The sequence below is a fragment of the Oncorhynchus nerka genome, linkage group LG24 (genome assembly GCF_034236695.1).
Source record: "Oncorhynchus nerka isolate Pitt River linkage group LG24, Oner_Uvic_2.0, whole genome shotgun sequence".
In the NCBI taxonomy this organism is placed as follows: domain Eukaryota; kingdom Metazoa; phylum Chordata; class Actinopteri; order Salmoniformes; family Salmonidae; genus Oncorhynchus; species Oncorhynchus nerka.
In genome coordinates this window covers 91007221-91025410 of record NC_088419.1, presented here as the reverse complement: position 1 = coordinate 91025410, position 18190 = coordinate 91007221, and the positions used below count along the sequence as shown (strand labels likewise).

Here is an 18190-nt window from a genome sequence, read left to right as displayed (position 1 = left end):
TGTCCGTAAACACACCAGCCAGCTGGTCTGCGCATGCTCTGAGGACGCGGCTGGGGATGCCGTCTGGGCCTGCAGCCTTGCGAGGGTTAACACGTTTAAATGTTTTACTCACGTCGGCTGCAGTGAAGGCGAGGCCGCAGGTTTTGGTAGCGGGCCGTGTCAGTGGCACTGTATTGTCCTCAAAGCGAGCAAAGAAGTTATTTAGTCTGTCTGGGAGCAAGAAATCCTGGTCTGCGGCGGGGCTGGTTTTCTTTTTGTAATCCGTGATTGACTGTAGACCCTGCCACATACCTCTTGTGTCTGAGCCGTTGAATTGCGACTCTACTTTGTCTCTATACTGACGCTTAGCTAGTTTGATTGCCTTGCGGAGGGAATAGCTACACTGTTTGTATTCGGTCATGTTTCCGGTCACCTTGCCCTGGTTAAAGGCAGTGGTTCACACTTTCAGTTTTGTGCGAATGCTGCCATCAATTCACGGTTTCTGGTTTGGGAATGTTTTAATAGTTGCTGTGGGTACGACATCGCCGATGCACTTGATGAACTCGCTCACCGAATCAGCGTATTCGTCAATGTTGTTGTTGGACGCAATGCAGAACAAATCCCAATCCACGTGATCGAAGCAGTCTTGAAGCGTGGAATCCGATTGGTCAGACCAGCGTTGAACAGACCTGAGCGCGGGAGCTTCCTGTTTTAGTCTCTGTCTATAGACGGGGAGCAACAAAATGGAGTCGTGGTCAGCTTTTCTGAAAGGATAGCGGGGGAGGGCCTTATATGCGTCGCGGAAGTTAGAATAATAATGATCCAACCTCCCCCCCACAACACCCACCGCCTCCCCTCTCAGCCCCCTCTACAACCCCCACCGCCTCCCCTCTCAGCCCCCTACAACACCCACCGCCTCCCCTCTCAGCCCCTCTACAACACCCACCGCCTCCCCTCTCAGCCCCCCTCTACAACACCCACCGCCTCCCCTCTCAGCCCCCTCTACAACCCCCACCGCCTCCCCTCTCAGCCCCCTCTACAACCCCCACCGCCTCCCCTCTCAGCCCGGTTCCTTTCCCGTCCTCCTTCTCTCCCTCCATTTCTTCCCATTTGTTTCCACATGAGCAGCTAACGGTGAGATAGAGGCCTTAAATAGTGTGACACTGAGGTGTGAGTGCTGTAGACTAGAGCGTGGGTGGACAAGGCCTTTTTAGTTCATGTCTAAAACAGATACCGTACATGTGGAGGGGATGCCAAGACTGGAAGCGGGATTATGTTCTTTTTGAGGGGGATAACATTTTTTTTTTAAACGAGTACTCATTTGTGAATGAACTGGCAAAGTTCCTTTTTACTCGGTCCCTGGCTGCTCTGCGGCGGCTGTTTTTGTGAATGAATTCCTGAAAGGCAACGCTATCAGAGCTCGGTAGATCAGCTCTCTGTATCAGAGGAGAAGGCAGGAAGACACTCACTGAGCCCTACCACATAAACACTTCCACTGCGCAACCACTTCCTCTCTTTCTCCCCATTTCTCTCCCACTTCCTTTCGTACACACTCCCTTTCTTGCTCTCTCCCCTTCTCACTCGCTTCCTGTCCTCCTGTCCTTCTCTCTCGCTTCCTGTCCTCCTCTCTCGCTTCCTGTACTCCTCTCTCGCTTCCTGTCTTTCTCTGGCCATTTTTTTTCTTCAATTTGACACTCATCAACAAACAAAAAAACTATTTCTTATTTGTGAATGAACTGGAGAGTCTCCTTTTTACTCGGTCCCTGGCTGCTCTGCGGCGGCTGTTTTTGTGAATGAATTCCTGAAAGGCAACGCTATCAGAGCTCGGCAGATCAGCTCTTTGTATCAGAGGAGAAGGCAGGAAGACACTCACTGAGCCCTACCACATAAACACTTCCACCACGCAACCACTTCCTCTCTCTCGTTCCGTTTCTCTCACACTCTCTCTATCCCCTTCTTACACACTCCCTTCCTGTCTCTCTCCCCTTCTTACTCGCTTCCTGTCTTTCTCTGTCCTTTGTTTGAGACAGAGACACCAGACACAGAGACACACACACACGCAGAGAGAGACAGACCCTGGATCTGCACTTATTCAATATTCTATTTCAAGGTGTTGTTTGATAGTAGTTAAACATCAGAAGGAATTATTCTCCTAATTGGGTTTACTGTACTTGTGGAGTGGTAGGACAGGAGGTTAGTACTCCAGCCATGTTGTGTTGACTGTGTGTTACAACTCTAAACTAATTGTGTTTACTGTACTTGTGGAGCAGTAGGACAGGAGGTTAGTACTCCAGCCATGTTGTGTTGACTGTGTGTTACAACTCTAAACTAATTGGGTTTACTGTACTTGTGGAGCAGTAGGACAGGAGGTTAGTACTCCAGCCATGTTGTGTTGACTGTGTGTTACAACTCTAAACTAACGAGGCCGGAGAGAGTCTCCCGGGTCCCCCAGCAAGCTACTGCAGATGAGGGCGATTACATCATCTAATTCCCCCATAAGCCTTTGGCTTCATTTAATGTATTATCAAATTAATTTAGAGAATTATACAAATCCCTGGATCTGCACTCATTCAATATGTTTCATTCTATTTCAAGGTGTTGTTTGATAGTTGTTAAACATAAAAAGGAATTATTCTCCTAATTGGGTTTACTGTACTTGTGGAGCAGTAGGACAGGAGGTTAGTACTCCAGCCATGTTGTGTTGACTGTGTGTTACAACTCTAAACTAATTGGGTTTACTGTACTTGGGGATCGTACTGTAGAAACTGATAGTCCCATCCCCTGTTGTTATTCCATGGCTTCAAAGGAATCAGACCCATAAAAGTATAATCTCTTCTGTTTTTATTTCTATGTTCACGTTTGTTGTGAATAAAACTCCACTCACAGACAGTTGGGACTGTAGTTGGCGTTCCCTAGCAACAGGTGATCCACATGCTGCCTTCGTCCTGGTGAAAGACTCTTTCAGACCTGATCAATGAGCTGAGGCGCCGTCTCCAAAGCTGCTCGGTCTGTCTGGAGGACTTGTTTCCTTTTAAATGAATAATAAGTTCCTCTGGGTAGGGTCATGACATTTTGTCATCCGGTTATTGTCATGCAAAAAGGAAAAGCGTCTCGCGGTAATTGACCGTTGATTACCATAAACACAGTTAGCATCTCCTGGCCTCCACGCGTACAAGCCACTTAATGCATCGCCTTTGGAACATCTATGTTTTTAAAAAGTATATATATATATATATATATATATATATAAAATAAATCAATGTATTGTTTTAGGCAGGTCTAAAGAAACATGATTTGAAGAAAATGTATTTCAGAAGAATGGAATATGAGTTGGCCCTACAAAGTGTTATTTGGCTATGCTTCATGCTTTTAGGCTCGTTCATTTAGCAGACAAGATCTGCTTTTAAGTCCCCTGACATTATTTTATATTATGATTTTATAGTAAGAAGAATATAATTGAACTCAGCTGAATAAAATAGAATGGATATTTTTTTCCTATTCTAGAGCGAATGTGCATATGAAGTGGTTATGTTGAGAGTAAAAGTGATCATTTGAAACAGGTCCTATGAGGTAGATTTAGAGTTATTTGGCAACTTTAGTAGTGAATTATACAAACTTTAGAATGTCTTACAAACCAAAACACATATGGGCTGCATGAGGTGACTATGGAATATTGATGATTTGAGAAAGTTGTCCCAAAAAAACAACCTTGCTGTCTGTTCCTTGTTCTCAGTCTGCACACGCTGTTCTCTCATGAAGTGATCATATTTTCACCCATCAGACTATTTCATATTGTCTTTACTAAAACATGTAACACTTTATTTAGATTTAGACTGAGCCGTTTTATCAAATGGTCAGGAAACAGGATGTAGGGGGTTAAAGACCTGTCATCCTTATGCACTCAGCGAATTGAGGCTACTGGTTAGTTTTTTTCACTCATGCCTCGTAGGCTACACCGGTTATTTCAAGCCCACACGTCAACCACTGTTTCAGGAGTGTGCATGGGCCCTCCAACCCTGTTCCTGCATCTACCCAGTACTCTGTATGCCATGGGCCCTCTAACCCTGTTCCTGCTGCTACCCAGTACTCTATATGCCATGGGCCCTCCAACCCTGTTCCTGCATCTACCCAGTACTCTGTATGCCATGGGCCCTCTAACCCTGTTCCTGCTGCTACCCAGTACTCTGTATGCCACCGGCTCTCCAACCCTGTTCCTGCTGCTACCCAGTACTCTGTATGCCATGGGCCCTCTAACCCTGTTCCTGCTGCTACCCAGTACTCTGTATGCCACCGGCTCTCCAACCCTGTTCCTGCTGCTACCCAGTACTCTGTATGCCACCGGCTCTCCAACCCTGTTCCTGCTGCTACCCAGTACTCTGTATGCCATGGGCTCTCCAACCCTGTTCCTGCTGCTACCCAGTACTCTGTATGCCATGGGCCCTCCAACCCTGTTCCTGCAGCTACCCAGTACTATGTATGTCATGGTCTCTCCAACCCTGTTCCTGCAGCTTCCCAGTACTCTGTATAGCCTGGGCTCTCCAACCCTGTTCCTGCAGCTACCCAGTACTCTGTATGCCATGGGCCCTCCAACCCTGTTCCTGCAGCTACCCAGTACTCTGTATGCCATGGGCCCTCCAACCCTGTTCCTGCAGCTACCCAGTACTCTGTATGCCATGGGCTCTCCAACCCTGTTCCTGCTGCTACCCAGTACTCTGTATGTCATGGTCTCTCCAACCCTGTTCCTGCTGCTACCCAGTACTCTGTATGCCATGGGCTTTCCAACCCTGTTCCTGCTGCTACCCAGTACTCTGTATGTCATGGGGGGTCTCCAACCCTGTTCCTGCTGCTACCCAGTACTCTGTATGCCATGGGCCCTCCAACCCTGTTCCTGCAGCTACCCAGTACTCTGTATGTCATGGTCTCTCCAACCCTGTTCCTGCAGCTACCCAGTACTCTGTATGCCATGGGCTCTCCAACCCTCTTCCTGCTGCTACCCAGTACTCTGTATACCATGGGCTCTCCAACCCTGTTCCTGCAGCTACCCAGTACTCTGTATGCCATGGGCTCTCCAACCCTGTTCCTGCAGCTACCCAGTACTCTGTATGACATGGGCCCTCCAACCCTGTTCCTGCAGCTACCCAGTACTCTGTATGCCATGGGCCCTCCAACCCTGTTCCTGCTGCTACCCAGTACTCTGTATGTCATGGTCTCTCCAACCCTGTTCCTGCAGCTACCCAGTACTCTGTATACCACCGGCTCTCCAACCCTGTTCCTGCTGCTACCCAGTACTCTGTATACCCTGGGCTCTCCAACCCTGTTCCTGCAGCTACCCAGTACTCGGTATGCCATGGGCCCTCCAACCCTGTTCCTGCAGCTACCCAGTACTCTGTATGCCATGGGCCCTCCAACCCTGTTCCTGCAGCTACCCAGTACTCTGTATGCCATGGGCTCTCCAACCCTGTTCCTGCTGCTACCCAGTACTCTGTATGTCATGGTCTCTCCAACCCTGTTCCTGCTGCTACCCAGTACTCTGTATGCCATGGGCCCTCCAACCCTGTTCCTGCTGCTACCCAGTACTCTGTATGTCATGGTCTCTCCAACCCTGTTCCTGCTGCTACCCAGTACTCTGTATGCCATGGGCCCTCCAACCCTGTTCCTGCAGCTACCCAGTACTCTGTATGTCATGGTCTCTCCAACCCTGTTCCTGCAGCTACCCAGTACTCTGTATGCCATGGGCTCTCCAACCCTGTTCCTGCTGCTACCCAGTACTCTGTATACCATGGGCTCTCCAACCCTGTTCCTGCAGCTACCCAGTACTCTGTATGCCATGGGCCCTCCAACCCTGTTCCTGCAGCTACCCAGTACTCTGTATGTCATGGGCTCTCCAACCCTGTTCCTGCAGCTACCCAGTACATCGTATGTCATGGGCTCTCCAACCCTGTGCAGCTACCCAGTACTCTGTATGCAACAGGCCCTCCAACCCTGTTCCTGCAGCTACCCAGTACTCTGAATGCCACCGGCTCTCCAACCCTGTTCCTGCAGCTACCCAGTACTCTGAATGCCACCGGCTCTCCAACCCTGTTCCTGCAGCTACCCAGTACTCTGAATGCCACAGGCTCTCCAACCCTGTTCAGCTACCCAGTACTCTGTATGCCATGGGCCCTCCAACCCTGTTCCTGCAGCTACCCAGTACTCTGTATGCCATGGGCCCTCCAACCCTGTTCCTGCAGCTACCCAGTACTCTGTATGCCATGGGCCCTCCAACCCTGTTCCTGCAGCTACCCAGTACTCTGTATGCCATGGGCCCTCCAACCCTGTTCCTGCAGCTACCCAGTACTCTGTATGCCATGGGCTCCCCAACCCTGTTCCTGCAGCTACCCAGTACTCTGTATACCATGGGCTCCCCAACCCTGTTCCTACAGCTACCCAGTACTCTGTATACCATGGGCTCCCCAACCCTGTTCCTGCAGCTACCCAGTACTCTGTATGCCATGGGCCCTCCAACCCTGTTCCTGCAGCTACCCAGTACTCTGTATGCCATGGGCCCTCCAACCCTGTTCCTGCAGCTACCCAGTACTCTGTATGTCATGGGCCCTCCAACCCTGTTCCTGCAGCTACCCAGTACATCGTATGTCATGGGCTCTCCAACCCTGTGCAGCTACCCAGTACTCTGTTATGCCATGGGCCCTCCAACCCTGTTCCTGCAGCTACCCAGTACATCGTATGTCATGGGCTCTCCAACCCTGTGCAGCTACCCAGTACTCTGTATGCAACAGGCCCTCCAACCCTGTTCCTGCAGCTACCCAGTACTCTGTATACCATGGGCTCCCCAACCCTGTTCCTGCAGCTACCCAGTACTCTGTATACCATGGGCTCCCCAACCCTGTTCCTGCAGCTACCCAGTACTCTGTATGCCATGGGCCCTCCAACCCTGTTCCTGCAGCTACCCAGTACTCTGTATGCCATGGGCCCTCCAACCCTGTTCCTGCAGCTACCCAGTACTCTGTATGCCATGGGCCCTCCAACCCTGTTCCTGCAGCTACCCAGTACATCGTATGTCATGGGCTCTCCAACCCTGTGCAGCTACCCAGTACTCTGTATGCAACAGGCCCTCCAACCCTGTTCCTGCAGCTACCCAGTACTCTGTATGTCATGGGCTCTCCAACCCTGTTCCTGCAGCTACCCAGTACTCTGAATGCCACAGGCTCTCCAACCCTGTTCCTGCAGCTACCCAGTACTCTGTATGCCATGGGCTCTCCAACCCTGTTCCTGCTTCTACCCAGTACTCTGTATGCCATGGGCCCTCCAACCCTGTTCCTGCTGCTACCCAGTACTCTGTATGCCATGGGCCCTCCAACCCTGTTCCTGCTGCTACCCAGTACTCTGTATGCCATGGGCCCTCCAACCCTGTTCCTGCTGCTACCCAGTACTCTGTATGCCATGGGCTCTCCAACCCTGTTCCTGCAGCTACCCAGTACTCTGTATGCCATGGGCTCTCCAACCCTGTTCCTGCAGCTACCCAGTACTCTGTATGCCATGGGCCCTCCAACCCTGTTCCTGCAGCTACCCAGTACTCTGTATGCCATGGGCCCTCCAACCCTGTTCCTGCAGCTACCCAGTACTCTGTATGTCATGGTCTCTCCAACCCTGTTCCTACAGCTACCCAGTACTCTGTATGTCATGGTCTCTCCAACCCTGTTCCTGCAGCTACCCAGTACTCTGTATGCCATGGGCTCTCCAACCCTGTTCCTGCAGATACCCAGTACTCTGTATGTCATGGTCTCTCCAACCCTGTTCCTGCAGCTACCCAGTACTCTGTATGCCATGGGCTCTCCAACCCTGTTCCTGCAGCTACCCAGTACTCTGTATGCCATGGGCTCTCCAACCCTGTTCCTACAGCTACCCAGTACTCTGTATGTCATGGTCTCTCCAACCCTGTTCCTACAGCTACCCAGTACTCTGTATGCCATGGGCCCTCTAACCCTGTTCCTGCAGCTACCCAGTACTCTGTATACCCAGCTACCCAGTACTCTGTATGCCATGGGCCCTCTAACCCTGTTCCTGCAGCTACCCAGTACTCTGTATGCCACGGGCCCTCTAACCCTGTTCCTGCAGCTACCCAGTACTCTGTATGCCATGGGCTCTCCAACCCTGTTCCTGCAGCTACCCAGTACTCTGTATGCCATGGGCTCTCCAACCCTGTTCCTGCAGGTACCCAGTACTCTGTATGCCATGGGCTCTCCAACCCTGTTCCTGCAGCTACCCAGTACTCTGTATGTCATGGTCTCTCCAACCCTGTTCCTGCAGCTACCCAGTACTCTGTATGCCATGGGCTCTCCAACCCTGTTCCTGCAGCTACCCAGTACTCTGTATGCCATGGGCTCTCCAACCCTGTTCCTGCAGCTACCCAGTACTCTGTATGTCATGGTCTCTCCAACCCTGTTCCTGCAGCTACCCAGTACTCTGTATGTCATGGGCTCTCCAACCCTGTTCCTGCAGCTACCCAGTACTCTGTATGCCATGGGCTCTCCAACCCTGTTCCTGCTGCCACCCAGTACTCTGTATACCATGGGCTCTCCAACCCTGTTCCTGCTGCCACCCAGTACTCTGTATGCCATGGGCCCTCCAACCCTGTTCCTGCTGCTACCCAGTACTCTGTATGCCATGGGCTCTCCAACCCTGTTCCTGCTGCTACAGTGCTTAATTTAGGAAACCAAGTGAAATCTGTTCGGGAACATCGATAGTAACATGTTTTCACAATGAAACAAATTCATTTCAAATGTTGACAGCCCCTCTCTCTGCCCCCTTGAAAAAAGGAATGAAGGAGAGAGGGGAGGAGATGGAAACGCACAGTGGTGAGATATTCTATAGCTAAAAGATCATGTCAAACTATTAACTATGGAAATATATAAAAATGCCCTATTACTAGGCTGTTCAAATACAAATCCACTATAATTGTAGGCTTATTTATTTTTGATTTTACCTTTATTTAACCTTTATTTTAACTTTATTTTACCTTTATTTAACTAGGCAAGTCCAGTTAAGAAGAAATACTTATTTTCAATGACTGCCTAGGAACAGTGGGTTAACTGCCTTGTTCAGGGGAACAGTGGGTAAACTGCCTTGTTCAGGGGAACAGTGGGTAAACTGCCTTGTTCAGGGGAACAGTGGGTAAACTGCCTTGTTCAGGGGAACAGTGGGTAAACTGCCTTGTTCAGGGGAACAGTGGGTAAACTGCCTTGTTCAGGGGAACAGTGGGTAAACTGCCTTGTTCAGGGGAACAGTGGGTAAACTGCCTTGTTCAGGGGAACAGTGGGTAAACTGCCTTGTTCAGGGGCAGAATGACCGATTTCTACCTGATTCAATCTTGCAACCTTTCGGTCCAACGCTCTAACCACTAGTCTACCTTCCCGCCCCAAACTTATGCTCTGAATTTGTTTAATTTTGGAGTATAGGCTAGACTAATTATGTACCAAAGACATCTTAAATACATTTTAAAAAGTGTTTTTTCTGCCCTGTGTAATATCTAGTAAGCTATGAATTGTATAATGGCTCAATCCATTATTTTAATTTGGGGGGGGCACAATCCATTATTTTAATTCGGGGTGGGCACAATCCATTATTTTAATTGGGGGGCTTGGGCTCATATATATGCCTATGCATCAGCTCTAATACTCATATGGGTTTTTTTAATGAATCCTCCCCTTAGAAAGCGCTGTCCATTTTGTTGTTTTAGGCTTTGAAACAAACCACCATGTTTTCCATTCAGGTTCAACCCGTTGAACTTATTTCTTCAAAATGGATCAATCACAGTGTGTTGAGTTTTTTTTAAAGCACCATACTGTTTTGATGATAAGTGTTTGATGTGATTTTCCATTGCGTTGACGCCAGAGTGGTAAGAGGGTCAATAGAGACCTGAGGACCAGGCCATTTGGACCTGATGATACCAACTCATGTCCAGAGTGGTAAGAGGGACAATAGAGCCCTGAGGACCAGGCCATTCGGACCTGATGATACCAACGCATGTCCAGAGTGGTAAGAGGGACAATAGAGCCCTGAGGACCAGGCCATTCGGACCTGATGATACCAACGCATGTCCAGAGTGGTAAGAGGGACAATAGAGCCCTGAGGACCAGGCCATTCGGACCTGATGATACCAACGCATGTCCAGAGTGGTAAGAGGGACAATAGAGCCCTGAGGACCAGGCCATTCGGACCTGATGATACCAACTCATGTCCAGAGTGGTAAGAGGGACAATAGAGCCCTGAGGACCAGGCCATTCGGACCTGATGATACCAACTCATGTCCAGAGTGGTAAGAGGGACAATAGAGCCCTGAGGACCAGGCCATTCGGACCTGATGATACCAACTCATGTCCAGAGTGGTAAGAGGGACAATAGAGCCCTGAGGACCAGGCCATTCGGACCTGATGATACCAACTCATGTCCAGAGTGGTAAGAGGGACAATAGAGCCCTGAGGACCAGGCCATTCGGACCTGATGATACCAACTCATGTCCAGAGTGGTAAGAGGGACAATAGAGCCCTGAGGACCAGGCCATTTGGACCTGATGATACCAACTCATGTCCAGAGTGGTAAGAGGGACAATAGAGCCCTGAGGACCAGGCCATTCGGACCTGATGATACCAACTCATGTCCAGAGTGGTAAGAGGGACAATAGAGCCCTGAGGACCAGGCCATTTGGACCTGATGATACCAACTCATGTCCAGAGTGGTAAGAGGGACAATAGAGCCCTGAGGACCAGGCCATTCGGACCTGATGATACCAACTCATGTCCAGAGTGGTAAGAGGGACAATAGAGCCCTGAGGACCAGGCCATTTGGACCTGATGATACCAACTCATGTCCAGAGTGGTAAGAGGGACAATAGAGCCCTGAGGACCAGGCCATTCGGACCTGATGATACCAACTCATGGCCAGAGTGGTAAGAGGGACAATAGAGCCCTGAGGACCAGGCCATTCGGACCTGATGATACCAACTCATGTCCAGAGTGGTAAGAGGGACAATAGAGCCCTGAGGACCAGGCCATTTGGACCTGATGATACCAACTCATGTCCAGAGTGGTAAGAGGGACAATAGAGCCCTGAGGACCAGGCCATTCGGACCTGATGATACCAACTCATGTCCAGAGTGGTAAGAGGGACAATAGAGCCCTGAGGACCAGGCCATTCGGACCTGATGATACCAACTCATGTCCAGAGTGGTAAGAGGGACAATAGAGCCCTGAGGACCAGGCCATTCGGACCTGATGATACCAACTCATGTCCAGAGTGGTAAGAGGGACAATAGAGCCCTGAGGACCAGGCCATTCGGACCTGATGATACCAACTCATGTCCAGAGTGGTAAGAGGGACAATAGAGCCCTGAGGACCAGGCCATTTGGACCTGATGATACCAACTCATGTCCAGAGTGGTAAGAGGGACAATAGAGCCCTGAGGACCAGGCCATTCGACCTGATGATACCAACTCATGTCCAGAGTGGTAAGAGGGACAATAGAGCCCTGAGGACCAGGCCATTTGGACCTGATGATACCAACTCATGTCCAGAGTGGTAAGAGGGACAATAGAGCCCTGAGGACCAGGCCATTTGGACCTGATGATACCAACTCATGTCCAGAGTGGTAAGAGGGACAATAGAGCCCTGAGGACCAGGCCATTTGGACCTGATGATACCAACTCATGTCCAGAGTGGTAAGAGGGACAATAGAGCCCTGAGGACCAGGCCATTTGGACCTGATGATGATAATAATGATAATAATAATAATGATAATAATGATAATGGTAATACGGTCACCCCAACAGCCCTACCTCTGGGTGTACAAGCAGACAGGAATCCCTGACACTACACACGTTGACTCTAATTTGACTCCAATATATAGAAATTACTTTGAATCAAGTGTACTGATACCATATAGTCATGTATTAGTATATATATAATATAATACACAGATTTACTTGAATAGTTGTAGTATAATATTGTTACTTTATTACCACACAACGGTTTTTGTATTTCACCATTGGTAGACTCCTGGCTCCAGTGTATATAGTGTATATAAGGCCAAATCTAGGACTCCAGACTGGTATCAAATCAAATCCAATTTTATTTGTCACATACACATGGTTAGCAGATGTTAATGTGAGTGTAGCGAAATGCTTGTGCTTCTAGTTCCGACAATGCAGTAATAACCAACAAGTAATCTAGCTAACAATTCCAAAACTACTACCTTATAGACACAAGTGTAAGGGGATAAAGAATATGTACATAAAGATATATGAATGAGTGATGGTACAGAGCGGCATAGGCAAGATACAGTAGATGGTATTGAGTGCAGTATATACATATGAGATGAGTATGTAAACAAAGTGGCATAGTTAAAGTGGCTAGTGATACATGTATTACATAAGGATGCAGTCGATGATATAGAGTACAGTATATACGTATGCATATGAGTTGAATAATGTAGGGTATGTAAACATTATATTAGGTAGCATTGTTTAAAGTGGCTAGTGATCTATTTTACATTTCCCATCAATTCCCATTATTAAAGTGGCTGGAGTTGAGTCAGTGTGTTGGCAGCAGCCACTCAATGTTAGTGGTGGCTGTTTAACAGTCTGATGGCCTTGAGATATAAGCTGTTTTTCAGTCTCTCGGTCCCTGCTTTGATGCACCTGTACTGACCTCGCCTTCTGGATGATAGCGGGGTGAACAGGCAGTGGCTCGGGTGGTTGTTGTCCTTGATGATCTTTATGGCCTTCCTGTGACATCGGGTGGTGTAGGTGTCCTGGAGGGCAGGTAGTTTGCCTCCAGTGATACGTTGTGCAGACCTCACTACCCTCTGGAGAGCCTTACGGTTGTGGGCGGAGCAGTTGCCGTACCAGGCGGTGATACAGCCCGACAGGATGCTCTCGATTGTGCATCTGTAGAAGTTTGTGAGTGCTTTTGGTGACAAGCCGAATTTCTTCAGCCTCCTGAGGTTGAAGAGGCGCTGCTGCGCCTTCTTCACGATGCTGTCTGTGTGAGTGGACCAATTCAGTTTGTCTGTGATGTGTACGCCGAGGAACTTAAAACTTACTACCCTCTCCACTACTGTTCCATCGATGTGGATAGGGGGGTGTTCCCTCTGCTGTTTCCTGAAGTCCACAATCATCTCCTTAGTTTTGTTGACGTTGAGTGTGAGGTTATTTTCCTGACACCACACTCGGAGGGCCCTCACCTCCTCCCTGTAAGCCGTCTCGTCGTTGTTGGTAATCAAGCCTACCATTGTCGTGTCGTCCGCAAACTTGATGATTGAGTTGGAGGCGTGCGTGGCCATGCAGTCGTGGGTGAACAGGGAGTACAGGAGAGGGCTCAGAACGCACCCTTGTGGGGCCCCAGTGTTGAGGATCAGCGGGGTGGAGATGTTGTTGCCTACCCTCACCACCTGGGGGCGGCCCGTCAGGAAGTCCAGTACCCAGTTGCACAGGGCGGGGTCGAGACCCAGGGTCTCAAGCTTGATGACGAGCTTGGAGGGCACTATGGTGTTAAATGCCGAGCTGTAGTCGATGAACAGCATTCTCACATAGGTATTCCTCTTGTCCAGATGGGTTAGGGCAGTGTGCAGTGTGGTTATCTCGCAGACAGAGATAACACTCTCTATGTATGTGTATATATATATTTCTTTCTTTCGGGCCACACCCGTTGCTGACAGGTGTATAAAATCGAGCAGACAGCTATGCAATCTCCACAGACAAACATTGGCAGTAGAATGGCCTTACTGAAGACCCCAGTGACTTTCAATGTGGCACTGTCATTCGATGCCACCTTTCCAACAAGTCAGTTATTGACTTGCTGTTATCGTGCAGTGGCAACAGTTTGGGGAAGGCCCTTCCCTGTTTCAGCATGACAATGCCAACAGTTTGGGGAAGGCCCTTCCCTATTTCAGCATGACAATGCCAACAGTTTGGGGAAGGCCCTTCCCTATTTCAGCATGACAATGCCAACAGTTTGGGGAAGGCCCTTCCCTGTTTCAGCATGACAATGCCAACAGTTTGGGGAAGGCCCTTCCCTGTTTCAGCATGACAATGCCAACAGTTTGGGGAAGGCCCTTCCCTGTTTCAGCATGACAATGCCAACAGTTTGGGGAAGGCCCTTCCCTATTTCAGCATGACAATGCCAACAGTTTGGGGAAGGCCCTTCCCTGTTTCAGCATGACAATGCCAACAGTTTGGGGAAGGCCCTTCCCTGTTTCAGCATGACAATGCCAACAGTTTGGGGAAGGCCCTTTCCTGTTTCAGCATGACAATGCCCCGTGTGCACAAAGTGAGGTCCATACAGAAATGGTTTGTTGAGATTGGTGTGGAAGAACTTAACTGGCCTGCACAGAGCCCTGACCTCAACCCCATCGAACACCTTTGGGATGATTTGGAACGCCGACTGTGAGCCAGGCCTAATTGTCCGATATCAGTGCCCGACCTCCGTAATGCTCTTGTGGCTGAATGGAAGCAAGTCCCCACAGCAATGTTGCACCATCTAATGGAAAGCCTTCCCGGAAGTGTGGAGGCTGTTATTGCAGCAAAGGGGGGGACCAGCTCCATATTAATGAGATGTTTGACGAGCAGGTGTCCACATACTTTTGGTCATGATGTGTAGTTCAACCTCTTTTCAACACTTTTGTTCGCTCCTCTTGTCAAATTCTGTATTTTTAGAAGAGCCGGAAAGGGGCCAACTCGTCCCAGTGCCACGGTCCTTCCATCCCGTTCCATTCCTGTGAGATAGAGCCGACACAAACATTCAAGGCGTTTTGATTTAGAGGTGACAAGAGAAAGTGTTCCTGTTCCGGGGACGTTGTTCACCTGTTGGATAAGGAAGTGACGTGGGGCTGTAAGAACAAACCGGTCGGGCTTCTCGCGAGGATTATCTCAAACTTTGACAGCACTGATTTGAATCACACAGACTACACAGTTATAGAATTCCTTTGCTTGGATGAAATAACATTTCCTTATGAGCGAGCATATCGTGAGGTGATGCTGCCATGTGTAAAGGGTGGGACGATGTTCTGTAACCGGTGTGTGTTTCCCTCTCTGCAGGTTGAACTGTACTCCGTGCGCGGGCCTGTGTCCTAAGATGTGTTCGGGGGTGAAGATCGTAGACTCTGTGACAGCAGCCCAGGCTCTTAGAGGATGCACTGTGCTCAACGGTAGCCTGGTTATCAAGATCCGTGGAGGAAGTAAGTACAGTATACCCTCACTACCAACCGCCCTCACTACCAACCGCCCTCACTACCAACCACCCTCACTACCAACCACCCTCACTACCAACCACCCTCACTACCAACCACCCTCACTACCAACCACCCTCACTACCTACCAACCACCCTCACTACCTACCAACCACCCTCACTACCTACCAACCACCCTCACTACCACCTACCCACCCTCACTACCTCCCAACTACTCTCACTACCAACCAACCTCACTACCACCCAACTACTCTCACTACCAACCACCCTCACTACCAACCACCCTCACTACCAACCACCCTCACTACCACCCACCCTCACTACCACCCACCCTCACTACCACCCACCCTCACTACCACCCACCCTCACTACCAACCACCCTCACTACCACCTACCCACCCTCACTACCTCCCAACTACTCTCACTACCAACCAACCACACTACCACCCAACCACCCTCACTACCACCCTCACTACCTCCCAACCACCCTCACTACCTCCCAACCACCCTCACTACCAACCACCCTCACTACCAACCACCCTCACTACCAACCACCCTCACTACCACCTACCCACCCTCACTACCACCTACCCACCCTCACTACCACCTACCCACCCTCACTACCACCCAACTACTCTCACTACCACCCACCCTCACTACCACCCACCCTCACTACTACCCACCCTCACTACCACCCACCCTCACTACTACCCACCCTCACTACCACCCACCCTCACTACCAACCACCCTCACTACCAACCACCCTCACTACCTACCACCCTTACCACCAACCAACCACCCTCACTACCTACCTACCAACCAACCATCCTCACGACCTACCATCAACCACCCACCCTCACGACCTACCATCAACCACCCACCCTCACAACCTACCACCCACCCTCACAACCTACCCCCTCACTACTATACCCCCTTCACCACCTACCCCCTTCACTACCTACCACCCTCACCACCTACCCCCTCACCACCTACCCCCTCCCTACCTACTGCCCTCCCTACCTACCCCCTCACTACCTACCCCCTCACCACCTACTGCCCTCCCTACCTACCCCTTCACTACCTACCGCCCTCACTACCTACCCCCTCCCTACCTACTGCCCTCCCTACCTACTGCCCTCCCTACCTACCCCCTCACCACCTACTGCCCTCCCTACCTACCCCCTCACCACCTACTGCCCTCCCTACCTATCCCCTTCACTACCTACCGCCCTCACTACCAACCACCCTCACTACCAACCACCCTCACTACCAACCACCCTCACTACCAACCACCCTCACTACCAACCACCCTCACTACCAACCACCCTCACTACCACCTACCCACCCTCACTACTACCCACCCTCACTACCAACCAACCTCACTACCACCCACCGACACTACCACCCAACTACTCTCACTACCACCCAACTACTCTCACTACCACCCACCCTCCACACCTACCACCATCACTACCTACCACCCTTACCACCAACCAACCACCCTCACTACCAACCACCCTCACTACCAACCACTACTCTCACTACCACCCACCCTCCACACCTACCGCCCTCACTACCTACCGCCCTCACTACCTACCCCCTCCCTACCTACTGCCCTCTCTACCTACTGCCCTCCCTACCTACCCCCTCACCACCTACTGCCCTCCCTACCTACCCCCCTCACCACCTACTGCCCTCCCTACCTACCCCCTCACCACCTACTGCCCTCCCTACCTACCCCCCTCACCACCTACTGCCCTCCCTACCTACCCCCTCACCACCTACTGCCCTCCCTACCTACCCCCTCACCACCTACCGCCCTCCCTACCTACCCCCTTCACTACCTACCCCCTCCCTACCTACTGCCCTCCCTACCTACCCCCTCCCTACCTACTGCCCTCCCTACCTACTGCCCTCCCTACCTACCCCCTCACCACCTACTGCCCTCCTACCTACCTACCCCTTCACTACCTACCGCCCTCACTACCTACCCCCTCCCTACCTACTGCCCTCCTGCCTACTGCCCTCCCTACCTACCCCCTCACCACCTACTGCCCTCCCTACCTACCCCCTCACCACCTACTGCCCTCCCTACCTACCCCCTCACCACCTACTGCCCTCCCTACCTACCCCCTCACCACCTACTGCCCTCCCTACCTACCCCCTCACCACCTACTGCCCTCCCTACCTACCCCCTCACCACCTACTGCCCTCCCTCCCTACCTACCCCCTCACCACCTACTGCCCTCCCTACCTACCCCCTCACCACCTACTGCCCTCCCTACCTACCCCCTTCACTACCTACTGCCCTCCCTACCTACCCCCTCCCTACCTACCCCCTCCCTACCTACTGCCCTCCCCTACCTACTGCCCTCCCTACCTACCGCCCTACCTCCCTACCTACCGCCCTCCCTACCTACCCCCTCACCACCTACTGCCCTCCCTACCTACCCCCCTCACCACCTACTGCCCTCCCTACCTACCCCCTTCACCACCTACCGCCCTCCCTACCTAACCCCTTCACATATCTACTGCCCTCCCTACCTACCCCCTCACCACCTACTGCCCTCCCTACCTACCCCCTCCCTACCTACTGCCCTCCCTACCTACCCCCTCACCACCTACCCCTCCCCTACCTACCCCCTCCCTCCCTACCTACCCCCTCCTACCTACTGCCCTCCCTACCTACCCCCCTCACCACCTACCCCCTCCCTACCTACCCCTCACCACCTACTGCCCTCCCTACCTACCCCCTCCCTACCTACCCCCTCCCTACCTACTGCCCTCCCTACCTACTGCCCTCCCTACCTACCCCCCTCCCTACCTACTGCCCTCCCTACCTACCCCCTCACCACCTACTGCCCTCCCTACCTACCCCCTCCCTACCTACTGCCCTCCCTACCTACCCCCTCACCACCTACTGCCCTCCCTACCTACTGCCCTCCCTACCTACCCCCTTCACACCTACCC

General features: G+C 51.2%; 1 protein-coding gene across 1 annotated transcript in view; it reads left to right on the top strand.

Annotated features, from left to right (window-relative positions):
- Nucleotides 1-18190, top strand: part of LOC115123186 (insulin receptor-like) — a 183405-nt gene that overhangs the window by 122118 nt on the left and 43097 nt on the right. The window contains exon 4 of the mRNA XM_065009309.1: nt 15069-15208. Within this exon, the coding sequence (XP_064865381.1) occupies nt 15069-15208 (140 nt within the window). The remainder of the gene's footprint in view (nt 1-15068; nt 15209-18190) is intronic.